The sequence below is a fragment of the Nyctibius grandis genome, chromosome 29 (genome assembly GCF_013368605.1).
Source record: "Nyctibius grandis isolate bNycGra1 chromosome 29, bNycGra1.pri, whole genome shotgun sequence".
NCBI classification, from domain to species: Eukaryota; Metazoa; Chordata; class Aves; order Nyctibiiformes; family Nyctibiidae; genus Nyctibius; species Nyctibius grandis.
This window is the reverse complement of record NC_090686.1, coordinates 825,175-851,500: the sequence shown is the minus strand read 5'-3', so window position 1 is coordinate 851,500 and position 26,326 is coordinate 825,175. Positions and strand designations below refer to the sequence as shown.

Genomic DNA, 26,326 nt, shown 5'->3' with positions numbered 1-26,326 from the left:
GCATACAAAACCAAGCCGTGGGAAACTGGAAGAGGTAACAAAGCATCGCAAAACTTCTTAATATTTAGACCGAGTATACAAAAATAAGCAAAAGAAGTTCACTGTAGTAGTTCTGAAAACTCTCTAAATGACTTCATTCACAAAAAACAAATCTGTAACCATTAATCTAGGGAGTGTATGTGTCCCTTGATTTCCACCAACCCCTATGAGAACACAAGGGATGACTACCAGAACCGCTGCCAGTGTATTTAAGAGAAAATGATACCAGTTCAATAAACTGAAAAAAACCTAACTGGTGGTGACAGGAAGTGTCAGTTTCATGTTTGCATCACTCCTTCCCAAATAATACAATGCATTAATGATGAAGCCCAGGATAAAAGTAGCTTTACGCTAAATAAGCATACATGCTACACACTAGATGTGCAAGATTACCTGCTTCCTTAAAGCTACTTGGTCATAGAATGTCTCCTCTTAGATTGTACTATCTTGAATAATACAGACCTGCTCAAACTGCATGTATTTAACCTTCTCAGATAACACTAACGCACGTTAATAACAACATTTTTTATTTTATTTACAGAATAAGCAATGAACATAATTACATTATTTGAGAAAAGGCAGTACCACATGAATATGTATATGAAAATCATTAGTTTATTTAACAGATTAAGACATGTGGTCATAAGTTTCATGATAAAACTCAGAGAGGGGAGATAAAAGAAAGTAACAGAACTCTCCCACAAATTCTATGGAAGAGTGATGTTGCAGAAAGACCTTCCAAACTCCGAGACATTTATAATTAAATACTTCATAATGTATAGATTAAATTAAATATCTTTTAAATATCTTTTCAATCATAATAGGCCTTTTTATGCAGTTCCTTTATTGATACTCTCTTCTGATTAAGCATGTAACTCTGATACCATGTACCTTTTTCTCTAGGGACGTCAGTACCTGTTCTTATGTAGTAAGAAACACAGAATTTTTCTTTTTCCTAAACAAGCATCCTGAGCAGATGAATTTAATCATTAACATATTTATACTTACTGATTTCACTGATCCTTCTCCATAATTTCCATGCATTAGATTTACCTTTATAGTTTTAATGTACTTTGTATTTAATGACTTCACGTTTATTTCAAAATTTAAAAAAAGAAATGTCTGTAGCCACTTCACTGAACAACCTGTTCTCTTCATTGCTGCATTACTGTCTACTCTCATCTTTTTTTCCTACATTTTTGCAGCTTCCTGTTGCTAATTTCATCCATACGCTCTTTGAGCAAAAACATCCAGGCATAATGTTCAAAAATGGTCTCTTGGTTCCCATTTACTCTACTGGGAATGGTAATGGAAAATATCTGTAACTCTGCACTGCAGAACAATGACTTGATGCAATCTATTAGTCTATGACCTTCAGAGCTTGCTTTCAACAAGACAGAAATGAAATGCAGCACGGGGGCTAGCTAAATCTTCATGAATGTATTCAAGTATGTCTCTCAGAGGGAGTCCTGAAGTAGGTGACTAAGGAACAGAGTCATAACAAATGTATGTTAGTGAAAAACATTTGACTTTCTTCCTTAGTTGTCAACTTACAGAATTCCTCCCCCTCGACTGTTAATTAGCACTAATCCTACTCCTAGCTGAAAAGCACTCACTATACACCTGAAGAGGGTGATATTTTCTTTGCAAAGGTCATATGCATGTCATGCAAAACTTACCTGTCTGATACACTATATCTCAGAACAAAACCAATTCTGGTGAAGGGCTAGTTTTTGTCTAATGGCAATTAATTACCATTTTAGCTCCTATCTGAATTGTAGTTGTCTGGCTCTGAAAAAAATCTCCACCAATTCACTGTGGAACAGACCAAAGAGAGTCTAAACCTCTGAGAAATGTCATCAACAGCCAAATACATAGATTATGTATTAGAGTTATATAAAAAGTCTAAATATCACAGCCTCAGCTCCAACATCACTGTTGACAGTGAGATTCTCTAGTTATTGCACCAACCATTACAATACTTCTTCAATTGACAAATGGGTTTTTAGTATCTATGAATATAGTACTCACAGGCCTAATATTCACTATATTGCTACAAAATAAGTAAATTGACCTAAACCTTTTAAAAGTGCAGACAGCCTTAGAAAAGACCTACTGATATGCAAACAGCTCATTTTATAGAAATAGTAGAAGAACTATGCAATAAACTCACTGTGAAAAGTTATATTCGATTTCCAAATAATGAAATGTTCTACCTGTGTACAAATACTACTTGGAAGGAAAAAGTTGTAGTTTTTTTTTTAATAAAAGCTATTTAAAAATAATTAGAACGAAGAGTACCCAGCTGGTACCTGTACTTACTCATTGCCCCAGTCCAGCCTCACTGTGAGGTGTCTCTTGACCTCTCGCACCTGATCTTGCGTCAAGTGACCTGACAGCAGCTGTCTACGTAGGTCAATGAGTTCATTCATCACATGGCGCAGTTTGTAGAAAAGATCTACCTTATGTTTCTGTAAAGGCATATTTTTGGGAGGAGAGGGGAAGAGAGTGAGAAAGAAAGAAAGAGAAGGGGAGGGAGAGAAAGACGGAAAAAGAGAGATTGATAAGTTTGGGAAAAGTGTGAGAAAGAAGAAAGAGAAAGAAAGAAAGAAAGAGAGATTAATAAGTTACCAAGTTTTCATTTAATTACCCTAGAGAACATTAATCCAGTTTCTACAAGCTTTAAAATATTTATATCGAAAAGTAGTGTTAACTGATGCTATTTAAATTGAATAACTTTTTGTTCCTAAAGTTAGGCTCAATCTGCTAAGGGGTCCATTTTCTGACAGAACCTAATGCTATAGATAAGAGGATTCATTATGTGCAGCAGGAATCACTTATTCCAATCATATAATAAATTCAATGTTTTAGATTTAAAGTAATGGAGAGGTGAAAAAGTTCATTTTCCATCAGCAGCTAACTTAATGGTTCTGAAGAGTTAGCAATGATTCACCACAACAGAAAACCGCTTTCAATATTTTTGATATTCCAATTACTAAAATGTACCCAGGTATCTATATTAGGTGGGGGGATATGAATATTCATTATCTGCACTCTAAAAGGGACTAAAGCAATTAATGATAAAACCCACCTGTAAAATTACTTTAAAAGAGGAAAATTACCATAGACAGTAAAAAAACCCCAACACTACCACCACGAGCAAAAAAAAAAGAAAAAAAAAATAATAATTTCTAAACAACTCACACTGCAATACTTTCCACAAGAACTAGTATTCTTCAAATATGGGAGTGGGGGGGGAACCAAAACAACCCCAAACCAAAGCCCCAAAACACCGACAGAAGTGGAAATACTTTTTTCCCCTGCAGGAAATAACTATATGGGAAGCCCAGAAAGGAAAGTCTGGGGCTAACAAGCAAGGCCACCTATAAGCCCCCATAGGATAAGGAAGCGTGTTAAAACTACTCCAGTATCTGCTAGATGAGAATTGTGCATCAAGGCGGCTCTTGTCTACGCAGCCATGTCTCATACTGCATAAAATGGCCAATGTGCAATGAATGAGGATCCCAAGAAGAAAAAATAAAGCTCTCCTGTTGTGGCTGAATGCTGGTTTTTTTAAACAGCTAAGCTCCATTCCTACGTGTATGCAAAACCTGAAACGTTTGAACCTCACTTGGGGAAAACACTGACTAGATGGACTGAAATGGTGACTTCACAAGCTAGCGTTGTCTTGATCACATTTCTGCTTGTAAAGGAGTGTTTCATAAAAGCTCTCTAAATAAAGATACTTGCGTTTATCAAGACTAGATCTGATAGGGGAACACCCACAAAGAAAAACATCAGTGTTTTCTATTGCTACATATTACCAGAAAAAATGGGTTTTATTCATTTTACTAAAAATAGGTGAGATGAAAAAAGAATTTCCGTCTACTTGAGTTTGTTTTCCTCCAAGACCACGAAATTTGCATGACTTAGGAAAACAGATTTCAATGCACTCCATTTTGATCAGCAATTTGTTAATTCCTCTGAACCTGATTACAGATCTGTTTTGCTGAAGCAGGTTAAGCACAAATGGAATCATCTGTTCTTATCAAACAATTTTGAGATTAAAAGATGCACCATCTTTCAACTAAGCATCAACATTGGTTCTGCTCCCTCCTGAAAAAATGAAATACAGACACCAGAGCCAACAGAAAGACTTACACTTCCAGGGCTGAAAATACTTAGTCTACGAAGATAATAATGCATAGCTGATTAATATAAAAAGACTAGATATGTGTTCAGGTTTTTTTCACTAAATGTGGCCCAAAGTATGTCCTATATGAGCTGAAGTAGACAGTGGGTATAGGAAATGTCCATTTTTATATGCTATTTATGTGAACAAGAAAAGGTTGTAACTTCTTCTAACACAAGATGAAGACAATGGTGTTTGGGACTATCAAATAGGCAAATTAGGCATAGCTATCAATAAAACAGTTGACAATGAAATGATCATGAGAATCAGCTCCAAAATAGTCATATTCAGACTTCCCAAATAAACCTGCTGAAAGAGCCACTCCCTCACTCTTGTAATGATGGTTCAAGGCTACAAATGCATTTGAGTTCACAACAAATGCTGGTTAAATTACTATATGTTCTGGAGTTATTTTTACACAGATATTTTTTACGTAAGTATCAGAAATACTTTAAATACAAATAAATGAGAAATCAGATTGTAGAATACAATTTTGTAAAAGCTATTCACATTAGGTCCTACAGAATAATCCAAAAAAAAAAAAATTCTTCAAACTCAAACCGGTCTCGAACCTCAAACACCCCTCCTGTGTTCCATGATCATGACAATATGCCCTTTTCAGCTTTAATTCTCAGACTTATTCTTCAAAAAATATTTTATCTGCTTTAAACAGAATGAGCAAGTATTGACAGACAGAGAGCTAAACATACGGTGTCCTTTTCAGAAAATACAAGGTCCCCTATAAGGAAGGAAGGAAGAGGTATCAGAAAGTGGAAAGCTAGAGGAGCTGTAGCTGTGACCTCAGGCAGTTATGAAGTGAACCATAGATGCAAGACCCATGAAAGTGAAGGAAAATACTTCTGAGAGAGAAAGGAGAGCTAGAACAGAGTTGCAGGTAGCTTAATTCCAGGCTCGCAGGCAGTAAATAGTTTGAAGCAGTAACAAAACAGTTTATAATGCCCCTCCTTACACAAGGGTCTAGTGACTAATAAGCTCCATTTGGGAGAGAGGGAGGGAGATGCACATATTTTAATGACTTTCCTCTGCCTTCTCTCTTTCAAGAAAAAAAGGCCTTCAAAGTTCAACACCAAGCTACGCTGATCAGCATTTCTACCCCCATGTAAAGAAAACTGCTTGAAGTGAAACAGATTATCCTGGACACCGCATTTCCAGAAAAACTAATTTTAAGCATTAGAGCCACTCAAGCAATTTTAGTCAGAGTAACACCATAAACAAACCTGAACCTTTATCATCTTGTTAGTAGCTAAAGGAGAAAAATGCAAGTCAATCCGATACGTAAGTGTCCGCCCTGTTTTACAGTAAACTTTCATACAACCTATAACCTCTCATTTTTCATCTAGCTTTGTCACAAGCTGCCAAGCAACGAGCACTTTACCAGTCCATCCAGAATGATCTGCTGTGCATGTTTATGAACATATTTGGCAAATGTTTTGCATCCAGAATATAGAAGTAAGTATTTATGCAAAAATTGTTATGGTAATAATTAAGGTGTGTCAGGGACAAAGAATCTGGATTAGCCTTAACGAATTGAGGACTGTTCTTACAAACAGCACAAGTCTGTCCTCTAGCACATCTTGTTGCCTTGTTTCACTATACCCAGATACAAAAACGTTTGCTGTATTTCTTTGATGTGTTACTACTAACAAGTCATGCTTATCAATGCTTGGATGATCTTCATATATACAGCTACCCACCAAAAAGCAGAATTCTGGCAATAATATTTTTTCTTTTAATGACCCCATATTAACCCTATGGAGACCAAAAGTCAAAAGATGGTTTTGGTGTTGTGGTGGGTTGACCTTTACCAGCTGCTCTCTCACTCACCCTCCTCAACAGGCCAGGGGAGGGGAGGGGAATAACATGAAAATATTTGTGGGTTCCGATAAAGACAGGGAGATCACTTACCAATTACCATCCCAGCAAAACAGGCTTCACTTGGGGGAAATTAATTTATTGCCAATTAAAATAGAGTTGGGTGGTGAGAAACAAAGACCACAAACCCTAAAACTCCTTGTCCCCATCCACCCTCTTCCCAGACTCAACTCCCCACCGCCGCAGGGGAATGGTGGTGAGGGGTGTCAGTCTGTAGCAGCTCCTCTCTGCTGCTCCTCCCTCCTCACGCTTCTCCCCTGCTCCAGCGCGGGTCCTGCCCACCGGCTGCAGTCCTTCGGGATAAACCTGCTCTGCTGTGGTCCTCCCCACGGGCTACAGTGTGGGATACCTGCTCCGCCGCCTGGTCCCCTCCTCCTGCTCTGCTCCGAGTGTTCGTGGGGCTGTTTCTCGCTCTTTTTTCCCCTCATCCTCACTGCCTGTGTGGCCACCACTTGCCCTTTCTCGAACGTGCCCTCCCAGAGGCACCGCCAGCTTTGCTAACGGGCTCAGCTGTGCTCTGTAGCCGGACTCTTCTGGAACCAGCTGGAACTGACCTCTTCCTACAGAGCCAACACCTGGGCACAGCACCCGACACAGGTGTTCGGGGTTTGTTAAACAGGTAATCACATAAAATAAACCTGCACTCCCATGAACACAAAGCTGCTTCATGCTTCAGTGCAATAATACAAACCCCCTGTTTCATGCCTATGGTGGCTCTGAAATACTAAGGCTGCCTTTGCCATTCTTCTCCAAATAAATACCACATAATATCAAAATATATAAAAGACTGGTATGTTATGGAAGATGACCTATTTATAGTCATTTTGTTACCACGACTTCATTTAACACTACTGTAAAGAGGATGGATTTTGCCTCTCTCAAAAGTAGTCCCTTAAGACATTTCCTATAGAACTGCCTTAGGCTATAAAGGGGGAGAGGGGCACAGAATTTTCCTTATAAAAGCTAGTAAGTAGCTTTTCCCAGGCTCCTTGTTATGGGTTTTGGTATCTAAATTAGATATCAAAGCCTGCAAACATCACCAGCACATGAAACGAAATAGCAAAGCTGGAAACAACACAAAACTCATTCCTTTCTTCTCAGTTTTGCCTGGATTTGTTAATTAAAAAAATTATTTTATAGTAAAGCTCTGTTGGAATTTATAGATTTGTGCAATGTTTATAGTTTAATCTTACCCCAAATCTCTAATATTATTACCATGCAAACCTTAAACACTACGTATCAAATTAGATAGTATTCATAAAGTGCCCGTTGATGAAGGAAGGTCAGACTTTACAGGTCAATGCAAGGATATCTCAGGAACAGGGAAAGGAACTGAAGTAAAACTTGTGTGGGAGACGTGGCTAGTATACAGGCATCAAGACTGGCACCCACAGAAAAGCAAAGGAACTGGAGAACGCAATTAATACTTGCGCATTACTTGTGTTCTACACGTGTGCCTAGACACTAGTTCTGTTTTATTACAGAACTAAAACGGACTTCAATAACTGTTAGAAAATACAGAAAAAAGATAGGGAAAAGTAACATCAAGCAAGAACAAAGTTAACTAAATTACAACTTCTCCCAATTAAAACTACAAAGTACATTTACAAAGGGTTGTGGTACCATCCCGGAGTTTTCACAATAGTCTGGGGTTGAGCTCACCCTTCTTTGGCAGCACACCATTGAACACCCAACGAACATCATCAGTCTTTCAAACAAGGAACAGACTGAGAAAGGAGGGCACCTCAGTTTTGGTTTATTTCCATTCTTCTATCCTGAAGTTCTCTATTTATTAGTAAGAACGCATTAACATGAATAGCACTTATTCTCTCCTATGAATATTCATAGTTTTTAGCTTCAAACAGAAGTTATTTACTCCAACATAAATCTGTTTTAAATGGATTCTCTACTGTATTCATAGAGGGCATTTCAATCTACAGTGTGTACTGAAGCAGAGTAAATTAGAGTGACAGAAAGACTGTCTCACATTGCTACTCTCAATGCTTCAGACTCTCTTGCCAATGAAAATGTCTAAAATAGTTTAAAATACTGACACATGACAAAGGGAAAACTTAAGCGGTAAAAAGAATGATGGAACATCAATAACGAAAGCAAAAGCAGAGCAAAACAACAAAATAAAGCCACTACAAGATAAGCAGAGATGTTGCTACAAGCTTTTCCTTTATATTAGTTCAAATGACATATCTGAATCACTGTATACCATGTTTAAGTAGTACAGTAACTTTTTTCTGGATATACTGTGTCTATATGCTTCTTCCAAATACTGAAATCCTTAAGCTAAGAGCTAATAGATATGTTGAATTTACACCAGTAACTTCATGAAAAGGCTCCTTGCCACTCTTGGCAACAATCCAGGTAGAAACGACAAGAAGTCCGGTTTTCCCTGTGTCGCAAAACAAAATTACTCTCAAAAGCATGAAACCTGTGGTACGAAGTCTTAAATTATACAGAAGCTGATTTCATATGGGCATCCTCATACTAGCAGTATACACGCAAACTCTTTTCACGGCTCATTATTCCCACTATTTCTCTGAAATGTACTAGAGAAAGGCCATTTGTGCAGAACTTGTGCTAACCCCCTTCTCTACTTAGGAGCATTTAATGTGCTTTACCAGAAACTTTGTACAGCAAAGCAACAACTGGATTGCCTCCAAAATAACTTCAGAACTTCCTCGGACTGCACATTTCTACAAAACAACCTTTTTTTAAAATCCAATCACATTAAAATCCTTTATGATAAACAGAAAACAATTATTTGATCTGCTCCAAAAATGAAATGGTGTATTTAAATCAAAGCTTTCTATCAACAAGTCCAAAAACCTGGTGATATGTTGTATCTGTTGCAAACCAAATGAATACCCTACAGCTTTTCACAGCTATAAACATCATGCTGAGAGGAACCCAGGTAACATTACAGCGAAAGCAACATTTAAGGTAATAACACAACACTGAGGAGGTCAAGTCTTCATGATGTTATCAAAGCTGTTTGCTCTTGAAAAGGGTTGTTTTCTTTCCTAAAATCTCCGTTACTGTCTATGAAGGACAGTGGGTAATATTTAAACCTGTTATCACAATGCTCTGTATTTAACAAATCAACCCATCTCGAGTTCAGAGCTCTCCATAGAATATTACGAAGAGAAATATATTTATGAAGGGTTAGTACGACGTTACTGCCCTTCTTCGAGAGGAGAAATTTTTTCCTATTTGTTCGTATCACCTCACAGACCTTAAATGTCTAACGTAAAGATGCAATTCAGAACATATTTTTATTGATAGTAATGCAGTACGGTACAAAGAAAACTATATTTTTCAATTTCCTTTATAAACAACTTTTCCACTTTAAAAATCAGTTCTACCATATACGTAAATAACCCCAAGTACAAGTTATTACACTCACGACGTGCACCTTGGCTTTTATATCCTTTCCTTATTTACAACTTCAGATATCCGAGTTGTCTCATACAGCAACTTGGGACGAGTAACAGATGACAACATTTAACAGTTACTGAAACAATTTTAAACAAGTCTGACACTGCCTTGGTGTCTGACTTCATGCTATTAGTATTTATATGCTTTTGTTACTTTTAGGCTCTGTATCATCAAGAAATGCAACTTGGCCAGAATGAGACCGATATTCTGGGTGTAAATTAGTGTTGTTTAGGTTTTTTAGTTAACAGAAAAATAGGGAGGCAAAGAAGGGAGGCTGGTCTTCTCCAGGAAAAATAAGGAGGGGCTTTGTGAGATAATTACCTTGAGAAGATGAAAAATTTGCTTGAAGAAATTACCTAAAGTGGCCCTCTGCCTCCAGCCCACCCCCATCCTGGCTGCCACTGATAGTAGCTGAGGGATGGAAAACCCTACAGAATGCGACTGTGGAAGAGACTGCAGCTTACCATTATTTTGGTGAAATTCAGCTGAGGTTCCTAATTCTTTAGGAGTAACAGCAACATTAACCTCCTCTCCTAATGTCACAATAAACTTTTAACAAAGCTTAAGGAAATGGAATGCAAGGGGATAATTATTCTGATAAACTTAGAGGTTTAATTCTTCATTCCTAATACTGTAAAAACAAGTGACATTAACACTCCCGCCTCTTTTCAATTCATATTACATTTAGTGAAGCCAGTTCCAAATCCTTTGCATACTAAATGTACTTAATTTGTTTTCATTTTGAAATGTAAGAACATACAATTTAAGTTTATTTTCCCTTCTAAGGAAAAAAAATGCGTGCAAGGTTTTTGCTATTTAATCAAGGATGATTTCTTGGCTTTTAGTTTCCTGGTGTCTCCCCCCATTTTTGAATGGCTTTATCATGTCATGTAACTGTTAAAAGCACACAATAAGAAGACAATACATTTTGCTTTATCATAGTTCTTCAGAAGTATTACTAACTAAACAAGATAAATATAAGTCAACATTCTGAAAGATAATACAGTAAGGAAGGAGCCCAGGAACATGAAAGAGGCTTCCTTTTTCCCATCATGTGGCCCCAAATATCTCTCTGAATAAGATCAGCACACCTGAAACAGAAATATGAGTGGAGTAAAGGAGAAAGGTCTATAAACCAACTAAAGGGAAAAAAATAAATCTCTGACATACATATAGCTGACTTTCGCAGCTGGTAACTCTGTTATGCCTCTGGGAGATGTATAAAGACCTTCTCTGTCCATTATTCACAGGTTACATTTTCAAGACCCTCTCTGAGCTTGAAAAGCATAATTTTCCTTTTCCTTTTTTTACATGAAGCATAAATTATCCTGATTGCAAGACTGTAGAGTTTGGGGGTTTAAGAACAACTAGAAATAGCATGACACTTTTGATAACATGTCCAAATTGGACAACACTGAAAATACCTGTTCAAGCATGTTGCTAGTCACGTTCAACACCATTCCCTCCACAAAAGACAGAACGATCACAAGTGATGAAGTGCTGCTTTTGACAAAGACCATTACCCTCTCACTGCACCACCTACGTGGACCTTTGGTTATTCTGTAGCCCGAAGCAACCATTAAGGAATGACTGAGGTTTGCAGGGACCTCAGGAGGTCATCTGGTCCAACCCTCCTGCTCAAGCAGGGTCACCCAGAGCAGGTTGCTCAGAACCACATCCAGACATTTTTTGAATATCTCCAAAAACAGAGACTCCGTGACCTCTCAGGTAACCTGTTCCAGTACTTGGTCACCCTTACAGTAAAAACGTTTCCCTTGTGGTCAGACAGAAAGAACCTCAGCCTTTCCTTGTATGCAAGATGTTCCAGTCCCTCAGTCATCTTAGTGACCCTTTTCTGGACTCTCTCTAGTAGTTGCATCTTCTTCTTGTACTGGGGGTCCCAGAAGTGGACACAGTACTCCAGGTGTGGTCTTACCAGTGCTGAATGGAAGGGAAGGATCACCTCCCTCAACCTGCTGGCCACGTTCTTCCTAATACAGCCCAGGGCACAGTTAGCCTTTGCTGCAAGAATGCACTGCTGCCTCATGGTCAACTTGGCATCCACCAGGACTCCCAGGGCCTCTTCTGCAAAGTATTCCCAAGCATGATCCTCTTCCACCAAGGGTAAGTCCTGCTGGAGACTTCTCCTGGTCTCTGGGACCTGGAATTTCTGAAGGCTGGTGAAGACTGAGGGGAAGAAGGCATTCAGCACCTTACCCTTTCCATACCCTGTGTCTCCTGGGCCCCTGCCTCACTCAGCAGCTGGCCTACATTTTATTGTTTATGCACTTACAGAAGGCCCTCTTGTTGCCTTTGACATCCCTTGTCAGATGTAGCTCCAGGTGGGTTTTTGGCTCTCCTAACCCTGATCTCTGCATGCTTGGACAGTGTCTCTATATTCCTTCTGGATTCCTTGTCCCTGCTTCCATCTCCTGTATACTTCCTTTTTATGTTTGAGTTTTGCTAGGAGTACCTTGTTCATCCATGCAAGTCTCCTGGCATCTTTGCTTGACTTCCTGCTCCCTGGGATGGACTATCCTTGCTTAAGCTTGGACAAGGTGATTCTTGAAACAGAAAAGTCTCTCAGGTCCCTCTTACTTCCAGGGCCTTACCCCATGGGACTATTTCAAGCAGATCTCTGAAGAGGTTAGTCTGATCTCTTGAAGTTCAGGGTTGTGAGCCTGCTTTTTGCCCTGCCCTCTCCTCCCAGGATCCTGAGCTCTACCACCTCAAGATCTTTGCAGCTAAGGCCACCTTTGACCTTCACATCCCAACCTGCCCTTCCTTGCTTGTAAATATGAGGTCTCAGCAGTGAACAAGCTTTAATAAACGGAACTAAAATTGGTAACAAATGTTGCCTGCTCACGTCACCACCTTCCATTTTCCTGGGTCCCCTATTTACATAAAAATCACAGTCATAATAGTACTTCACCTCCCAAAATATATTTGCTGAATTACGTGGTCTTCCAGAGGGAGAACTGCTTATCTTGATCCACAGCAAGTATATTTCTTTTTCCCTCAGAAGTTTTGGTCCTGCAAAGCTTGGAATATCGGTAAATCTGGCTGAAAGAGGAGGACTTTCAACCTCCTGCTGCCACCTCTGTTACAGTCATTCAAAATGCCTCCTGCTGGAACCACTGTCTTTGACTGCCAGCAGAAGCCACTTATCCTCTGATGGATTAGAAAAGGGGAAGCTGTACAGCCTCCATCTGAAAAAAGATATAAATCTGGAGAATTTGAGGAAGACACTGCATTCAATACTAACTGGCAGTATTTACCTGTCAGAGAGGTAATAAATGAAAACATTTTGCTGTGAAAGAAACTGAAGCAGTATTGACTCAATGTGGAAGCCTCTATATTTCATACTTTTAGTAGGCTTTTTACCATTATTTAGATGCAAAAGAACTTATAACATTCAGAAGCAAGCTTCCTACCCGTGACTAAATGGCTATATTCTTTTGCAAATACAATAAATCCCCCTCCCCAATAAATCAGTATTTTAAGGTCATTTTCTGCATGACAGAGAAATTATATTACCTTTCACGTCAGTTCTAAACTAGAGTTAAATGCTTTTGTTTCCACTTGGAATAAACATGATGATAGCTTTGTTAGAAGGTATATTAACAAATAATTAACATTCACACTAATTAACAATAATCAAGCTGTCTAAATTACAACTTACATGATAAATATCTATCAAGAAATTCACACTGATTACAGTGTATAACAAGTGCTGTCAGATAAACATTCTCCCCTTAGCAGTGCCTTACACTGGTGTGCCAAATTCTAAAGTCGAAAAATACATCCTCCCCAAAGCATTTCCATTGCATTTAAGTCATACATCTGCTCTTTCAATGCCATCCACATACTTAACAGGAAACGTCACATCCAGTGGAGTTCGAGTGTATAACCTGATACTTTCATCCTTTTTCCAGCTTCTCTCCCACAGTGTCGCACAGCACACAAAATTAATATTCTCATTCACACGCGTGGAGTGGTCTAGAAGCAGTACTACTACTTTGGACCTGACAAACACAGCAGTAAGAGAAAAAAGTCCAAAAGAAATTACAGGGCCTGTAGAACTGGGTCAATATATGTAATCTTAAATGTCTCTAACAATTCTTCGTCCCTGTGAGGACGTTCATGCAGGTCATGCAATACAAGTTCATTATGTTAGAGAAGATTTTGCCAAAAGTCAGGTTTTAAAGTTGTATTAGGAGCACCTAAAACGTTACGGAAAAAACCCCACAAGCAAAACACACATTATTATTCCAATAAAATACAGAACACAGACCATTATTTGCAGACCAGTTGGATTAGTGCATTTTGTAATTAATGATCCTGGGCATGATGCCACCATTTGTCCTGCAACATTTCTGCAAATCCCGACAGCAAATGGCTGAACGTATTCCAACAGTTTTCTATCTACACGCTTCTCATGTAAATTTTAAAAAGTAAAGACTTTTCAATATTGTTCAACTGCAAAAACGTTTCAGCTATGCTCCTCGTAGACAGGTTCCAGTAAATTTCTTTCCTCCAAAAGAGACAATTTCGACTGCAGAGAAACAGTTCTAAGTGAAAAAGCATATGGGTCTCTCATGCCTTAACCTGTTACAGCATCTGTCATTTTGTTTATGATTTTGGTCACAAAGATCTGTTTCAGAGTCAGCAAACAACATAAAAATTCTGTTTTTATTGTGTAATATTTATTCTGCAAAGAACTACTTAGTAATACAATTAACATTTACTCTAACTCCCACATTTCTACACAGACAAGTATTCAGCATAGCTTCGTTAAAATACAATAAGAACTGAAAAATTATGTAACTGTAATTACAAAATCCCACTTGTTGTTCTTAAAATCTTGACTTTAGATTAGGAGTATCGTGCTGTTTAGATAGAGATTAATAGGAAGTAAAAGTTTACATTCACATTTTACCTGTAGCATTTATTCTTGTGCAGTTAAAGGCAGTGTAGGCAATACAACATATCTTTTTATAGGCTAGATGGACTGAATCCACCAGATTTACCTCATATATTGAACACCAAGATGACTTAAGGTTTATAAGATTTACCCTTCTGTCAGGGGAGGACAACTGAGTCCATGCTACTGACAAAATCTCAACTGCTTTACACAAGTTAAAAACATTAATCCTAATCCTTTAAGAACAGGGGGAAAAGAGCAAGATGAAAAAACAGAGTATCTCCCTGAATTATTAGAAAGTTCTAATACTGAACCTTAACTGAAGAAGCTTCCAAAATCAGAGATCACTGTCAAGGAGATGAAAATACTTTACAGGAGAAGACTATAGCCCGTTTACCTAGCAATTTTAATATAGAATCGATCCATTTTTACTACTTCATGCAGATGTTTAGCACAACTCTAATCGACCCTGGAAGTCTTAATTCTGTCTATACAAAATAATTACTTGGCAGAGTTCAGAAAATAACACTTTTTTTTTTTCTAAAATGAAGACCAAGATGAGGCAAAATTATTTACATTTTACTTTTAGTTCAGGATTTTTTTTTGGAAAGTAAGCCGATCACCCAAATTGATCTTCTAACTTAGAAATCTTCAGGTTTTCAAATCTTCTGTTTCTGTTCTGCATTATAATGCAATTATTTTTATTCAGACACCAGATATTAACTACAAAATTGTGAGAAAATGAAAATCAGAATTCCCTTATACATGAGTATTTTCTCCTTACTCAGGGTAATGATTCTTTATGGTTCTTTGAGCTATTTCAGTCTATGCAAACTCATATTGATGTATCAACATTTTTAACAGTAATGCTCATTTGTGTCTCAGACATATTATATGCCTCCCCCTACTATTACAAAAAAGGAAAATGAACGCAGGAGCCACAGCTCTTATTTATGCAAACCATCATCTATGATACTCCTACTTTGGAGCATGACAGAAGCAGAAATAAAGGGCAGGTCATGGGATCCACAAGCTTAAAACAACAACTGTTACCACTGAGTAAGTAACTGTCCTTTCTTACGTGTTCAGGTTCAGATGTTAATGTTTACACAAGATGAACAGAATTTTTCCTAAAGAGAAAGATCCAAAGCATATCAGTTGTGTCAATGACTGGTACCATTTGGCTGGAGCCTCTGCCTCGGCCGCCAGGTCAAGGACACAAAGCAGTAAAAGCAGAAGTTGTTTTACTTGGCAACCCTCCTGATAGCGCCATCTCTGAGCCACGCAGGCGGTGCTGGCTATGCTTAGGCGCAGAGTATCTCTGCGCTTTAGGGAAGATGCTTCCAGAGAGCTAATAGAAGATGGAAATGCACTGTATGATCAACTCGGATACTCCATGATAAAATCCCACTCTGGGTTTCAGAACAGCCAGAAATATTGTTAAGAAGAGACTGATCCATCAAAGTAAGACTTTCTTCTGCCTTGACAGTAAATGCAGCACCACATATGGCCTCAGGAAGAATACTGGTAAAATAATAACTGATTCAAATGCAAGCTAAAGATAAGCTCCTTCACCCTATGAAAGAATGTGTGAAGCAGACTAGCTGTAAACTCTGGCACTGAGCTGACAGCCACCTCATAATACAGCAGGACTGAAAATATAAATTACAATTTAGCAGTTAAACAAAAAGCAGGAAAAAAAAGTAGAATGCTGCAAATAGGGTGTAAATTATAAATAATGCCTGTTTTCATATACCTTTTTTTACTTGTTCTGTAAAATACGCAAGTTTTTGGTAAATAAAAAATTAAAATATTTAAAAGATGAGAAGCAGAGTTGCAAACAACAAGCTAAGAGAAAACAGGTATGAATCCCAGCATAAAGAATTAATTCAAACCTCTTCAATTTAAAAATGTTTGTTCCATGTATATGATAATAACACTGCAAATATTTATAACGGACTTGTGGCTGGCAGCTGTTAAAACTGTAGATTTTAAACAAAGATCCTAATAACATCAGAACAAAAACATGTTTTTCCACTTAGGGCATCTCACCATTATAAAAAACAAATATCAAACCATTCCTGTTAGTGTGCAATATTGAGATTTTTTTTCATCTGTTTTAAATAGGGTCACCTTCTGAGACAGAAGTTAGATGGTTTCACTAGTGCTTAAAATGTAATAGCATGCTCCAGAGACAAAAGCCAATAGGAATGGAAGAAAAATATCATTACACAGGCTAACACTCAGCTTACGTATAACGGTTAAATCGCCAGTTAATAAATAATAGTCAAGCATTATGTCAGCATTATTTCTTGACTGAAACACAGCACATCTGGCAATGCAGTACCCTCAAGTACGCTACTGATTCTCAGCTGCCCCATCAGTACAGTCTCAGAAGCCAAAGAACTAGCTACTGACTCCCCCTTACACCTTTACACAGCGTCTGAACGATTTCTGGTGACATCCTACTCAAAGATATCCAAAAATATCTGCTGTTCTCAACAGTGTTTCAAACACAGTAAGCCAAAAGAAGTATTGAATGTCAATCTTTTCCACGGTTTACATATAAATAGCTGAAAAAGTCTTTGCCAAGTAGATAAAAATAATCAAAAAACACAAAGAATATGTTTAAAAGGGTACAAGAATTAGCATATCATCTCTGAAAGGCATCACTAGAGAAAGACTCCTAAAAAACTATCAGACTTTTGCATACAATTCTCTTGCCTGAAAGAATGAATATAAAATACATCAGTGCAGTATATCCACTTCTTGGCTCTTTTTTTTATATTTTAATAATGCTTTTTTCAACACAGCTGGTCCTGACTAAACAGATTTAAAGATTCATCAATTCCAAGACTATAAAGGATTATTGCGATTATCTAGTCTGACTTCCCACAGGGCACAAGCCATAGAAACTCACTCACAGATTGCTGCAACATACTTCCTCTACAATAATGTGGCAACAGATCATTTAAAATACAATCCAGTCTTGTTTTAAAGATATCATTAATAAAGAAGCAACTGCTTTCCAGGATTAATTTATTGTTAATTACCCTCATTACTAAAAAGTGGCTTCATTTCTATTCTGAATTGGCTTTGGTTTGTAAATACTGGACTTTGTTACGGTTTTTTTGACAAAACTGACAGATTGAGAGAGATTTTTGACAGATTACCTCAATTAGCAATCATCTACCTGAAATCTTTCTCCATGTACCCATTTATAAGTCATAAACAGGTTGACTCCTCACTGAACTTCTGCAGTTTGTCTGAATAAATGTACAAAGTAATTTCTTCACTCTACTCTGTATTCGTCAGGCTTCTGCTGGAATATTAGTCTCACTTGTATATATTTACTTCTCTCTCTATACATTTTTATCTATTATATGTTGGGAAGGTGTGATTAAACAGGTAATTCTTTAAAGTAATAATGAGAAAATCCAGAAGTCATGATATATTCTAAAGATGGGGTTTGACTATTTGGCTGTTCAGTCTAGATGTGACAAGAATTAGGAAAACAATTTAAATCAAAATCTTGCAGGAAAGAAGAATGGAATAATCTCTTCTCCTTGTGCATAGCAAGTAGAAGAAGAAATAACAAGCACTAAGAAGATTCATCATGTGCTTCAGAAAAAATCTTTTAACAGTAGGGGCCAAAAAGTATTGAACTTTTTTGGAGGTGGCAAAATATCCATCGTTACAGACCCTTTTTTTATAACAGGCAAGACAAGCACATGTTGAAAATGCCATAGTTAGAAATTAACTTGCCTTGAAGGAGTTAGGTGGACTAGGTAACGTTAAGATCCATTCTCAGTCCCCCCCTCCCATTCTAGGTTCCCCCTATCACTCCTTGCCTTGCAAGAATCAAGTATTGCACATCATCTCTGAATTCCAGCTTTTCCACACCCATTTTGACAGGCACACTGCAGAATCAGTAGCAACTGCCCAACAATCACCTCATTTAGTCTATACAAAGAGATCTGCAATTACTCTCCTCCTCTGCTCCCCAAGATGGCCCCCTGCCTATAAGGGCAAGACTTCTTATCCTCTTAGCTATCAAAATAAAGAAAGAGGCTGATGTTCAATCATTTATCCATAATAATGTTTCATCGTGTTAAGTGTCATTGCACCTCAGGACACAAACACCATCTGTAGGTCCTTTCTATATTTGGCTGTATTAGAATAGATGCCATTTAAATGAGCCAAGTATCTGACAGAAACCGTACAATTTCTGAACTAATCGTTATTTAACTTTCTACTTCTGCATCATCAGCAAATTTTATGAGACTGCACCAATTTTTTCTGATTTCTATTATGAGAACAGTGAATAACACAGAGACAAGAACAGACCCTGCAGGTCCTATTACAAGCAGCACACCTGAATAACAATTCTCCATTTTCAACTGCTTTGTTGTCAATTCATCTGTTTTTAAACCATTTAGTAAATGCTATATTTAATTCTACACTGTTGATTTCCCTAATCATAGTGTCAAGGGAGGGTTAGTTAATGCTTACAGAAGTCCTACATTTATTGCTACTTTATCAATGCAAGTTGTAATCAGATTTAAGGACGTGCAGGGTTTCTATCTCTGACATGGTTGACAATTTCTGAAGAGAAGGCTAGCACTGGGAAACAGGGAAATTCTACTATGAAGTTTTAAGATTTGAGGTCAGAAAAGATAATTGGCCTGGGACTGCCAAGGCACATCGCCTGGATAACACGTGCTATAAGCCATGTTGGTGAGATATGGACTGGACAAATGGATTGTAATGTAAATTACCCATTACAACGTGTGTAATTACAATTACCCGTTGTAACTGGATGGAAAGTTGGCTGGACTGCCAGGCTCAAAGGGTAGTCCTCAATAGTACATAGACCAACTTGTGGCTGGTTCCTAGTGCATCCCTCAGTGTACCAACATCTTTATTAACAATCTGGATACTGGAATAGAGTGCAGTCTCAGACACTTCGCAGATTATACCAAGGTTGGGGGAGCAGTCACCACACTGGAGACCGCTATGCAGAGGAGCTTCCTCAACAGGCTGGAAAACAGACCAGCAAGAACCTCAAAGTTCTTCCAAGGCAAATACAAAGTCATCCTCACCTGGGATAGAATAACCTTATGCAACAAGGGCAGGCAGCAGCTTTATAGAAGACAACCTGGTGAAGAAGCTCAACATGAGCCAGCAATACCATCCTTGCAGCAAAGACCAGCCATATATTAGGCTGTATGAGCAAGAGGGTAGCCTGCAGGTCAAGGGAGGCATTTCTTCCCCTCTATTCGGTAGTCCTGAGACATCTGGAGTACTTATTAACTGCGTACAACCGCCAGATGGGAATATCTAGAAAAGATGGATCCAGACTCTTCTCAGTGGTGAACCAGAATAGGTATAAATGCAACAGACACTGGAAATTATAACTAGATAAAAGGAAAACATTTTTTCCCTTGTGGGTCGTCACAATTTAGAAGAGATTTTTGCTCAGAGAAGTTGTGGGATCTTCATAAATATTCAAACCTCAACTGGACAAGATCCTCAACAACCTGCTCTAACGGGTTCTGCTTTGAGGAGCAGGTTGTATTGGAGACCCTCAGAAATTCCTTCCGATCTACAGGATTCTACGATTCTCTGCTTGCAAAACTTAAGACACAGCAGTAAAATTCCCCACAAGCCATGAGAAGATCCTTTGCCTTTGTCTGATTTTTAAGCCAAAACTCTATGATGGAGGTAACAAGCACAGCAATAATCAAGTTTTACAACAGAAAACTTTGCGATAACCAATATAATAACCCCTGCCATTAGACTATTACCAGTAGCATTAAAACTCTTATTAGCAACCGCTCACTTATTAAAGTGTAACACTGTGGCAGCACAGCCAGTTTAACCCACCAGAAATAAATGTTGCTGAAAAAAAGCAAGTAGCCTCAAAACCCCTCATTGTCTGAACCTATTGCCTTCTTTCCACACACTATGACTGGCACTTGTGCCATGAGCCCCATCAAGAATCTAATCTGCTGGAAAAAGAGCAACAGAATTAAGGTGGTTAGCATTCAGCCAGATGATTCCCTAATTCCCACTGCACAGCCCCACAGACACTAGTGTACACGTAAGTGCAATAAGCAGCGTACATTACGAAGCCTGCCTTCTCAAAGCTCATTCCTTCTGAATCACCTTCTGCTTCACAATATGGCTGAAATCGCACTGCAGTCTTTCCTATGGCAGGAGCAATAAAATTACATTCCTTCCCTCTACACAGCCACTTATTTCCAAGAAAATTAATTTTTTGGTTGGACTGAGTTAGAACTGGTGAAGAGATTCAATGTAACAGAGCAGCTGAGTAGAAGAAGAATGAAAGGAAAGGGGATTGTCTAGAGTAAGATGACCCATCAGAAGACCCTGGCCAGGATATCCTGAGGACCTCAAATAAAAGATGATTCATAAGGTATAGCTTTCTGATTTCCTCTAATAAAATGGGAGAACTCCATCAGAAATACAGTGGTTTTCACTGCCCAATAATGTTATCAAAAAAAAAAAAAGCAACAGTATCAGATTTAGCATCATCTTGTAACAGTACGCTGAGACAGCACCACTATATGCATCAGAAAGTCACACACAATGTATAAATGTTTCAGCTCATTGTCCATGTGTAAGAAAATTCTGGCTTTTTTTGGCGATGCCTGTGAGCAACCCAGTTACGTATTTCCCAGATCTACCTACAAGAAACCCCTGAAAGATAGTAGTGGAATGAAGAGCTAAGGTATTAAAAAATTATATCTTAAAACAGAGTATGGCTTTTCTAGGATAAATAAAACTGACAACTAGAAAAGATTTTAGATTGTTTCACACAGGATATTTTTTTTTTAAAATAAGGCAATGCACCTAATATCTCTCTTTCCTCTTTCTGCAACTATTTCAATACTACTATTCTGCGCTTTACCTGACACAGCAATGCCATCGGGTTCAATAGAAACATCAAATCACAATTATGTTATTTCTAGACTACTATGCTGGTAATGGAATAACTCTTAAATAGCATACTTGCATTTAGATGTGTTTCTAATGTAGATTTACATGATGACAGCCAACAGTATTACAGTGAGAGCTGTCATGCCTGCAATTATTGTCAGATCTGACAGAGCAAACTCAGCAGCTACTTCAGAGTATGACACCGAAATCCAACAACAAGCCTAACTGGCTCATTAAAATCATCCTCCCGATTCTAAACTTGTCAGTGATGCTGCTAGTTCCCCTAAAACAAACTGCCATTCTGTTTACATTCTGTGACACGAGGGCCAGACAAAAATTGACAGAAAACTTATCTTTGGTTTATATTTTCTTAGCACTGGATTGGTTGCAATATTTTCTTCTTCTGAAAGGCAATGGGATATCCCCATTTCACTATCCTTAGTGCCTCTTCAACTTATAACTAAAACATCTCTGTATATCACTTCTTGTCAGCTAAATGAATCATACAGAGAATTTTTTAATTGCAGGAAAAATGAAGTCAACACTTATTCTACTTGTTCCCTTTCATAACAGTTAGAGTAACAATTAAACAAAAGTAATTTAGGAAAGCAGGAAGTATTCAATAAAATTCAGGAAACAGAAGAAAGCATACTAAGGTTTCATCAAAATAAAGAGTAGTACGTGCATCACCAGGACTGACTGGGAACTAGCTGACAAGGAACCTGGGAAAGGGAGATGAAGAGTTAACGAGAAGCTCAGACTGGGATCCTGAAAAAGAATGAGACAAAAGGGGACAAGTGACAGGAGAAGAGTTAGATGGAAGAAATGGAGTAGCTGAGCTCCCTGCATAAAAGTACAAATCAAAGTTTTCCAGTGTTTAGGGTGGGGGGTTGGTTTGTTTGTTTTAGTATCTGAGGTCCACCGAATAATTGACACGAGTTCTGAGAAACTTAGGGCTGGTCTTCAGAGCACAGCGCTGTGCCAGTTCAGAACTGATCTGCCACATTGTACAGGTCTTTTTGACTGAGCAGGAAAAAGATGACAGGGTTTCATGTCTTCTAAGAAAGCACACAATGTTTTAAGTAACATGCATCTCCCTATTCAAAGTGACAGCACAGTTTCTTTTTTTAAAATAACTGTATTTTTTAAATATTAAAAATACACCACATCTACACAAGGATCCAGCACATGGACCAGTAACTTCCAAGATCAACACATACATTTAAATGAAATGAAGATACTAGCAATATCTGTATACAATACCCTTAAAGTTATTTGGTTGTTACAAAAAAACACAACACAGTGGTTAAGATCTTATTTTCTTCTTCCCTCTCTTCCTTTCTACCAAATATTCCATCATTAATGTTTTTATTTACAGTAAATTAATTCCATTAACTCTATCAACACATTCATTAAAACCTGCCGTATACCTGTTTCTTTACACCTTCCTTTTCATTAGTAAACACACAGAAAAGAGCATTAAAAAGAAACCTCTGCTGCTCTTCTTTCTCAGTTTTTCCAGAAAATAAGTTAACTTTCTTTTAGTGTTATGAGTCAGTATTTTATGCTACATTTTAGAAATTCATTAACTCCCATCTGAGCAGGTTTCCAAGTACATCCCTCTAATAAGAAAAATAACAAGTCCATTTGACAGTATTAGTAAAACCACTTACAATCACTAGATACTCACTAGGCAGAAATCTGCAGAGAAACTGCAGAAGTTTCTCACTGTGGAGGGTAACTGGCCCTGTGCACTTCAAATTAAACTTGAGCTATTGAGGTCAAAACAAAAATTCTGAGACCAAAAATGTTACTACCTCACTCCTTAAAAATGGTAACTCAGTGCTGCTTTAGTATGGACTCTGCAAGACGGCTAAGATTGCCAGGTCATATATAGAACAAAAAAACTTCATTAACTATTACCTCAAGTTCTGAGGCTATCAGGAAAAATGAAGGAGGAAGATACAGATGGATTCCCAAAATAAAATGACTGCCTTCAACCCCTCACTGGCCTACCCTGAGTCAAAAAAAATACTGAGTGCTGTCAGTAATAGAAGGTGTGGAAAAGTAGTACAGGAGGATCACTACTAGTACTTTAACTGTTGTATTAGAAAACACTGACAATACACACACCTGTAACACAACAAATTGAGCTTAAGCTAATTCATAAAAGACATCTGTAAGTATTACTCTTAAATCAAAGAAAGTCTTACAGTAATATAACAATTTTGAACCGGCATCTTTGATAAACATCGATGTTACAGTTCTACCAAAAGGTATTAACTACTGGATTAAACAAAAGAGAAGCTCAAACTCCCCCTCATCAGCTGCCAAGGGACAGCACAGGAACACGCAGCTCCTCAGTCCACTCACTCGCTGCTGCCAGCACGGACAGGGTGGGAACAGGTCACAGGGCCGGAGGGGACGGAAGGACACACACTGCCTCTTTCAGCAGCACTGCCAGCTTACATCAGCTTGAGAAGTCCAGAGAGGTATTAAATAATACTCTCCCTTTCCTTCTGAAAGGATGCAATCTCGGCTTCATTTCTGAATGCCTGCTCTTGCACAGACTACAGAGCAAGCATTCACAAATTCCCCATCACCTCTCAGGACATATCTGAAAGAATAAACTGAAATCTGCTCCATCAACTGCAATTTAATTTAGATCAAACAGCTAACGCCCAGATGGCAAAGAACAGATAGCACTATTTCCCCTTGCTATGTAAAGGTCTTTGCATTCAGACTACTATGTCTTACTGAATGAAAAAAACCTCCAGATAAAATCTTGGGACTTAGGATCTTCCAAATTTATGAAATGTCCTTTCAGTTTAGGGATCCTTCACCCAAAGGGTTGTCAAGCAGTGGAACAGGCTGCCCAGGGAAGTGGTGGAGTCACCATCCCTGGGGGGATTTAAAAGACAAGCAGATGTGGTGCTGAGGGACATGGTTTAGCGGTGGGCTTGGTAGTGCTGGGTTAACGGTTGGACTCAATGATCTTAAGGGTCTTTTCCAACCTAAATGATTCTCTGATTCTATGACATTCCAAAATTCACACACAGCTCAGCAAAACACAGTGAAAAGAAAGAATTAATATTGTTGTATTAGCCCTAGAAAGCCTTGTGACAAGTCACGTGTGCATGCAATCTTAACTGATGAGGATAAAACTTTGAGCAAAAGAGTGGACTTTAAATACCATTTTAAAAAAGCAATTAAATTTCTTTGGACCCAAACGTATTACTTTCCCCCTCACCCCTGTAATAGGGGTTCTTAAATTTCCTGTGTCTCTGCGCTTGCTTACACAACAGCCACCGAAGCCACCCTCAGCCACACATGCGAGACGCAGTATTTGGGCGAGTAGTATTCATGTACCTTTAGCATTTGCCCCTCCGGGACCATTAGCAGCAGCATGCACTTGTGCTGAAGGAAAACAAACTAGAGACCACATCAACAGGAAGCCACGGATACAAAGAGATATACATATATCAGTGGCTATTATCAGAAAATAATATAATTCTACACTTTATTTATGCTTTCCATTATTTCAGCAACAGGCTTTTTTGTAATATGTACTGGATCTCATCAAAACACATTGGATCTGGAGCTGTTAGCAGCAGTGAGGACTGGCACTAAAAAGAAATGGGTATTTGTTTTATAAGCCATCGGGGTGCCCTAAATGCATTTATCTTTTGGAATTAACTTTTCATATCAGCTGATGGATTTATTTATTTTTTTCCTCAATGGCAGTATGTTATTTTTAGGGGTAAATGTACAGTCATAAAGTATCTTCACTACCTGAAGAAGCTCTTACTATACAGCACAGTGACAGCAGTGATAGCAGCTAAAGACTTTGAAATCAAACTTGGCAATCAGTATTGTTTTTATATTTAATCAACATCTATGACCCAAACCAAAGCTGTACCTATCAACAATCAGCTAGCTCAACTCTGCTTCTAAATTAAAAATAAAACAAAACAAAACCACCATGAAGTTTATAGGAAGGCAAACACAGAAAACGTGAGACATTAATTTACAGTTCTCTTGCAGAAACCTCTCCCAATTTCTTTATTTTTGTTTCTTTGTATTCCTTCTATTTTAAGCAATCTTTACATGTAAAACATAGTACGATAACTTCCATTAAACAATAAAACTTGACGAAACAGGAAGAAGAATTTCTGAAAGGAGAACACATTTCTCCAAAGGCCATGAATCACCGTTAGCTCAAAACTAAGATGCAATCAATTTAAGGAATTACGTGAGTGGTTTCCAAAGATAAAATTTGTATTTCTTTCCCCCTTTTTCATTCCAACATTCACAAATAACATGTTAGGAGAAAATTACCCAAAGAGAAAGTCAAGCACTCAAGAAAATGAGGATAAACAGTAACCGAAATTAGCCCTGGCTCCTGTACATATGCTTTACAATAGGTTTTAATTGCATGACAACATGCAGAACCCCTTTTTATTTTGATCAATTCAGGAGCAGCCATTCAGATTTTCTTTATTATTTGTGGCTCAATGTATGGTTCTTTGGGCTTAGTTTCCTAAAAATTATTCAAGTCTTACCATGAAGGCAGATATTCCCTATTTCTAATGAGTTCTACATAACATTCATCATCCAAGTGCTTCAAACCTACAACATTTTTGTGAAAATACATGCAAGACTAGAGATCATATTATCTCAGTTTTACAAAGAGATTTAAGTATCCCCTAATTTTGTGCAACTAGCTTGTGATAACTCCTATAATATCAACGTGGAAGATGGAAGGTGACATCCCTCTTTGAGGGAGAGCATTGCATTTCTTCATTTCAAGGGCAGCTCTCCCTCTTTCTGGCAGTCTTTGTCACACTCACTATTCACTGGAGAAT

General features: G+C 38.1%; 1 protein-coding gene across 1 annotated transcript in view; it reads right to left on the bottom strand.

Annotated features, from left to right (window-relative positions):
• The window catches only part of DOCK3 (dedicator of cytokinesis 3), a 209,176-nt gene that overhangs the window by 137,953 nt on the left and 44,897 nt on the right, over window positions 1-26,326 (bottom strand). Inside the window, exon 6 of the mRNA XM_068419791.1 lies at window positions 2,362-2,510. Within this exon, the coding sequence (XP_068275892.1) occupies window positions 2,362-2,510 (149 nt within the window). The remainder of the gene's footprint in view (window positions 1-2,361; window positions 2,511-26,326) is intronic.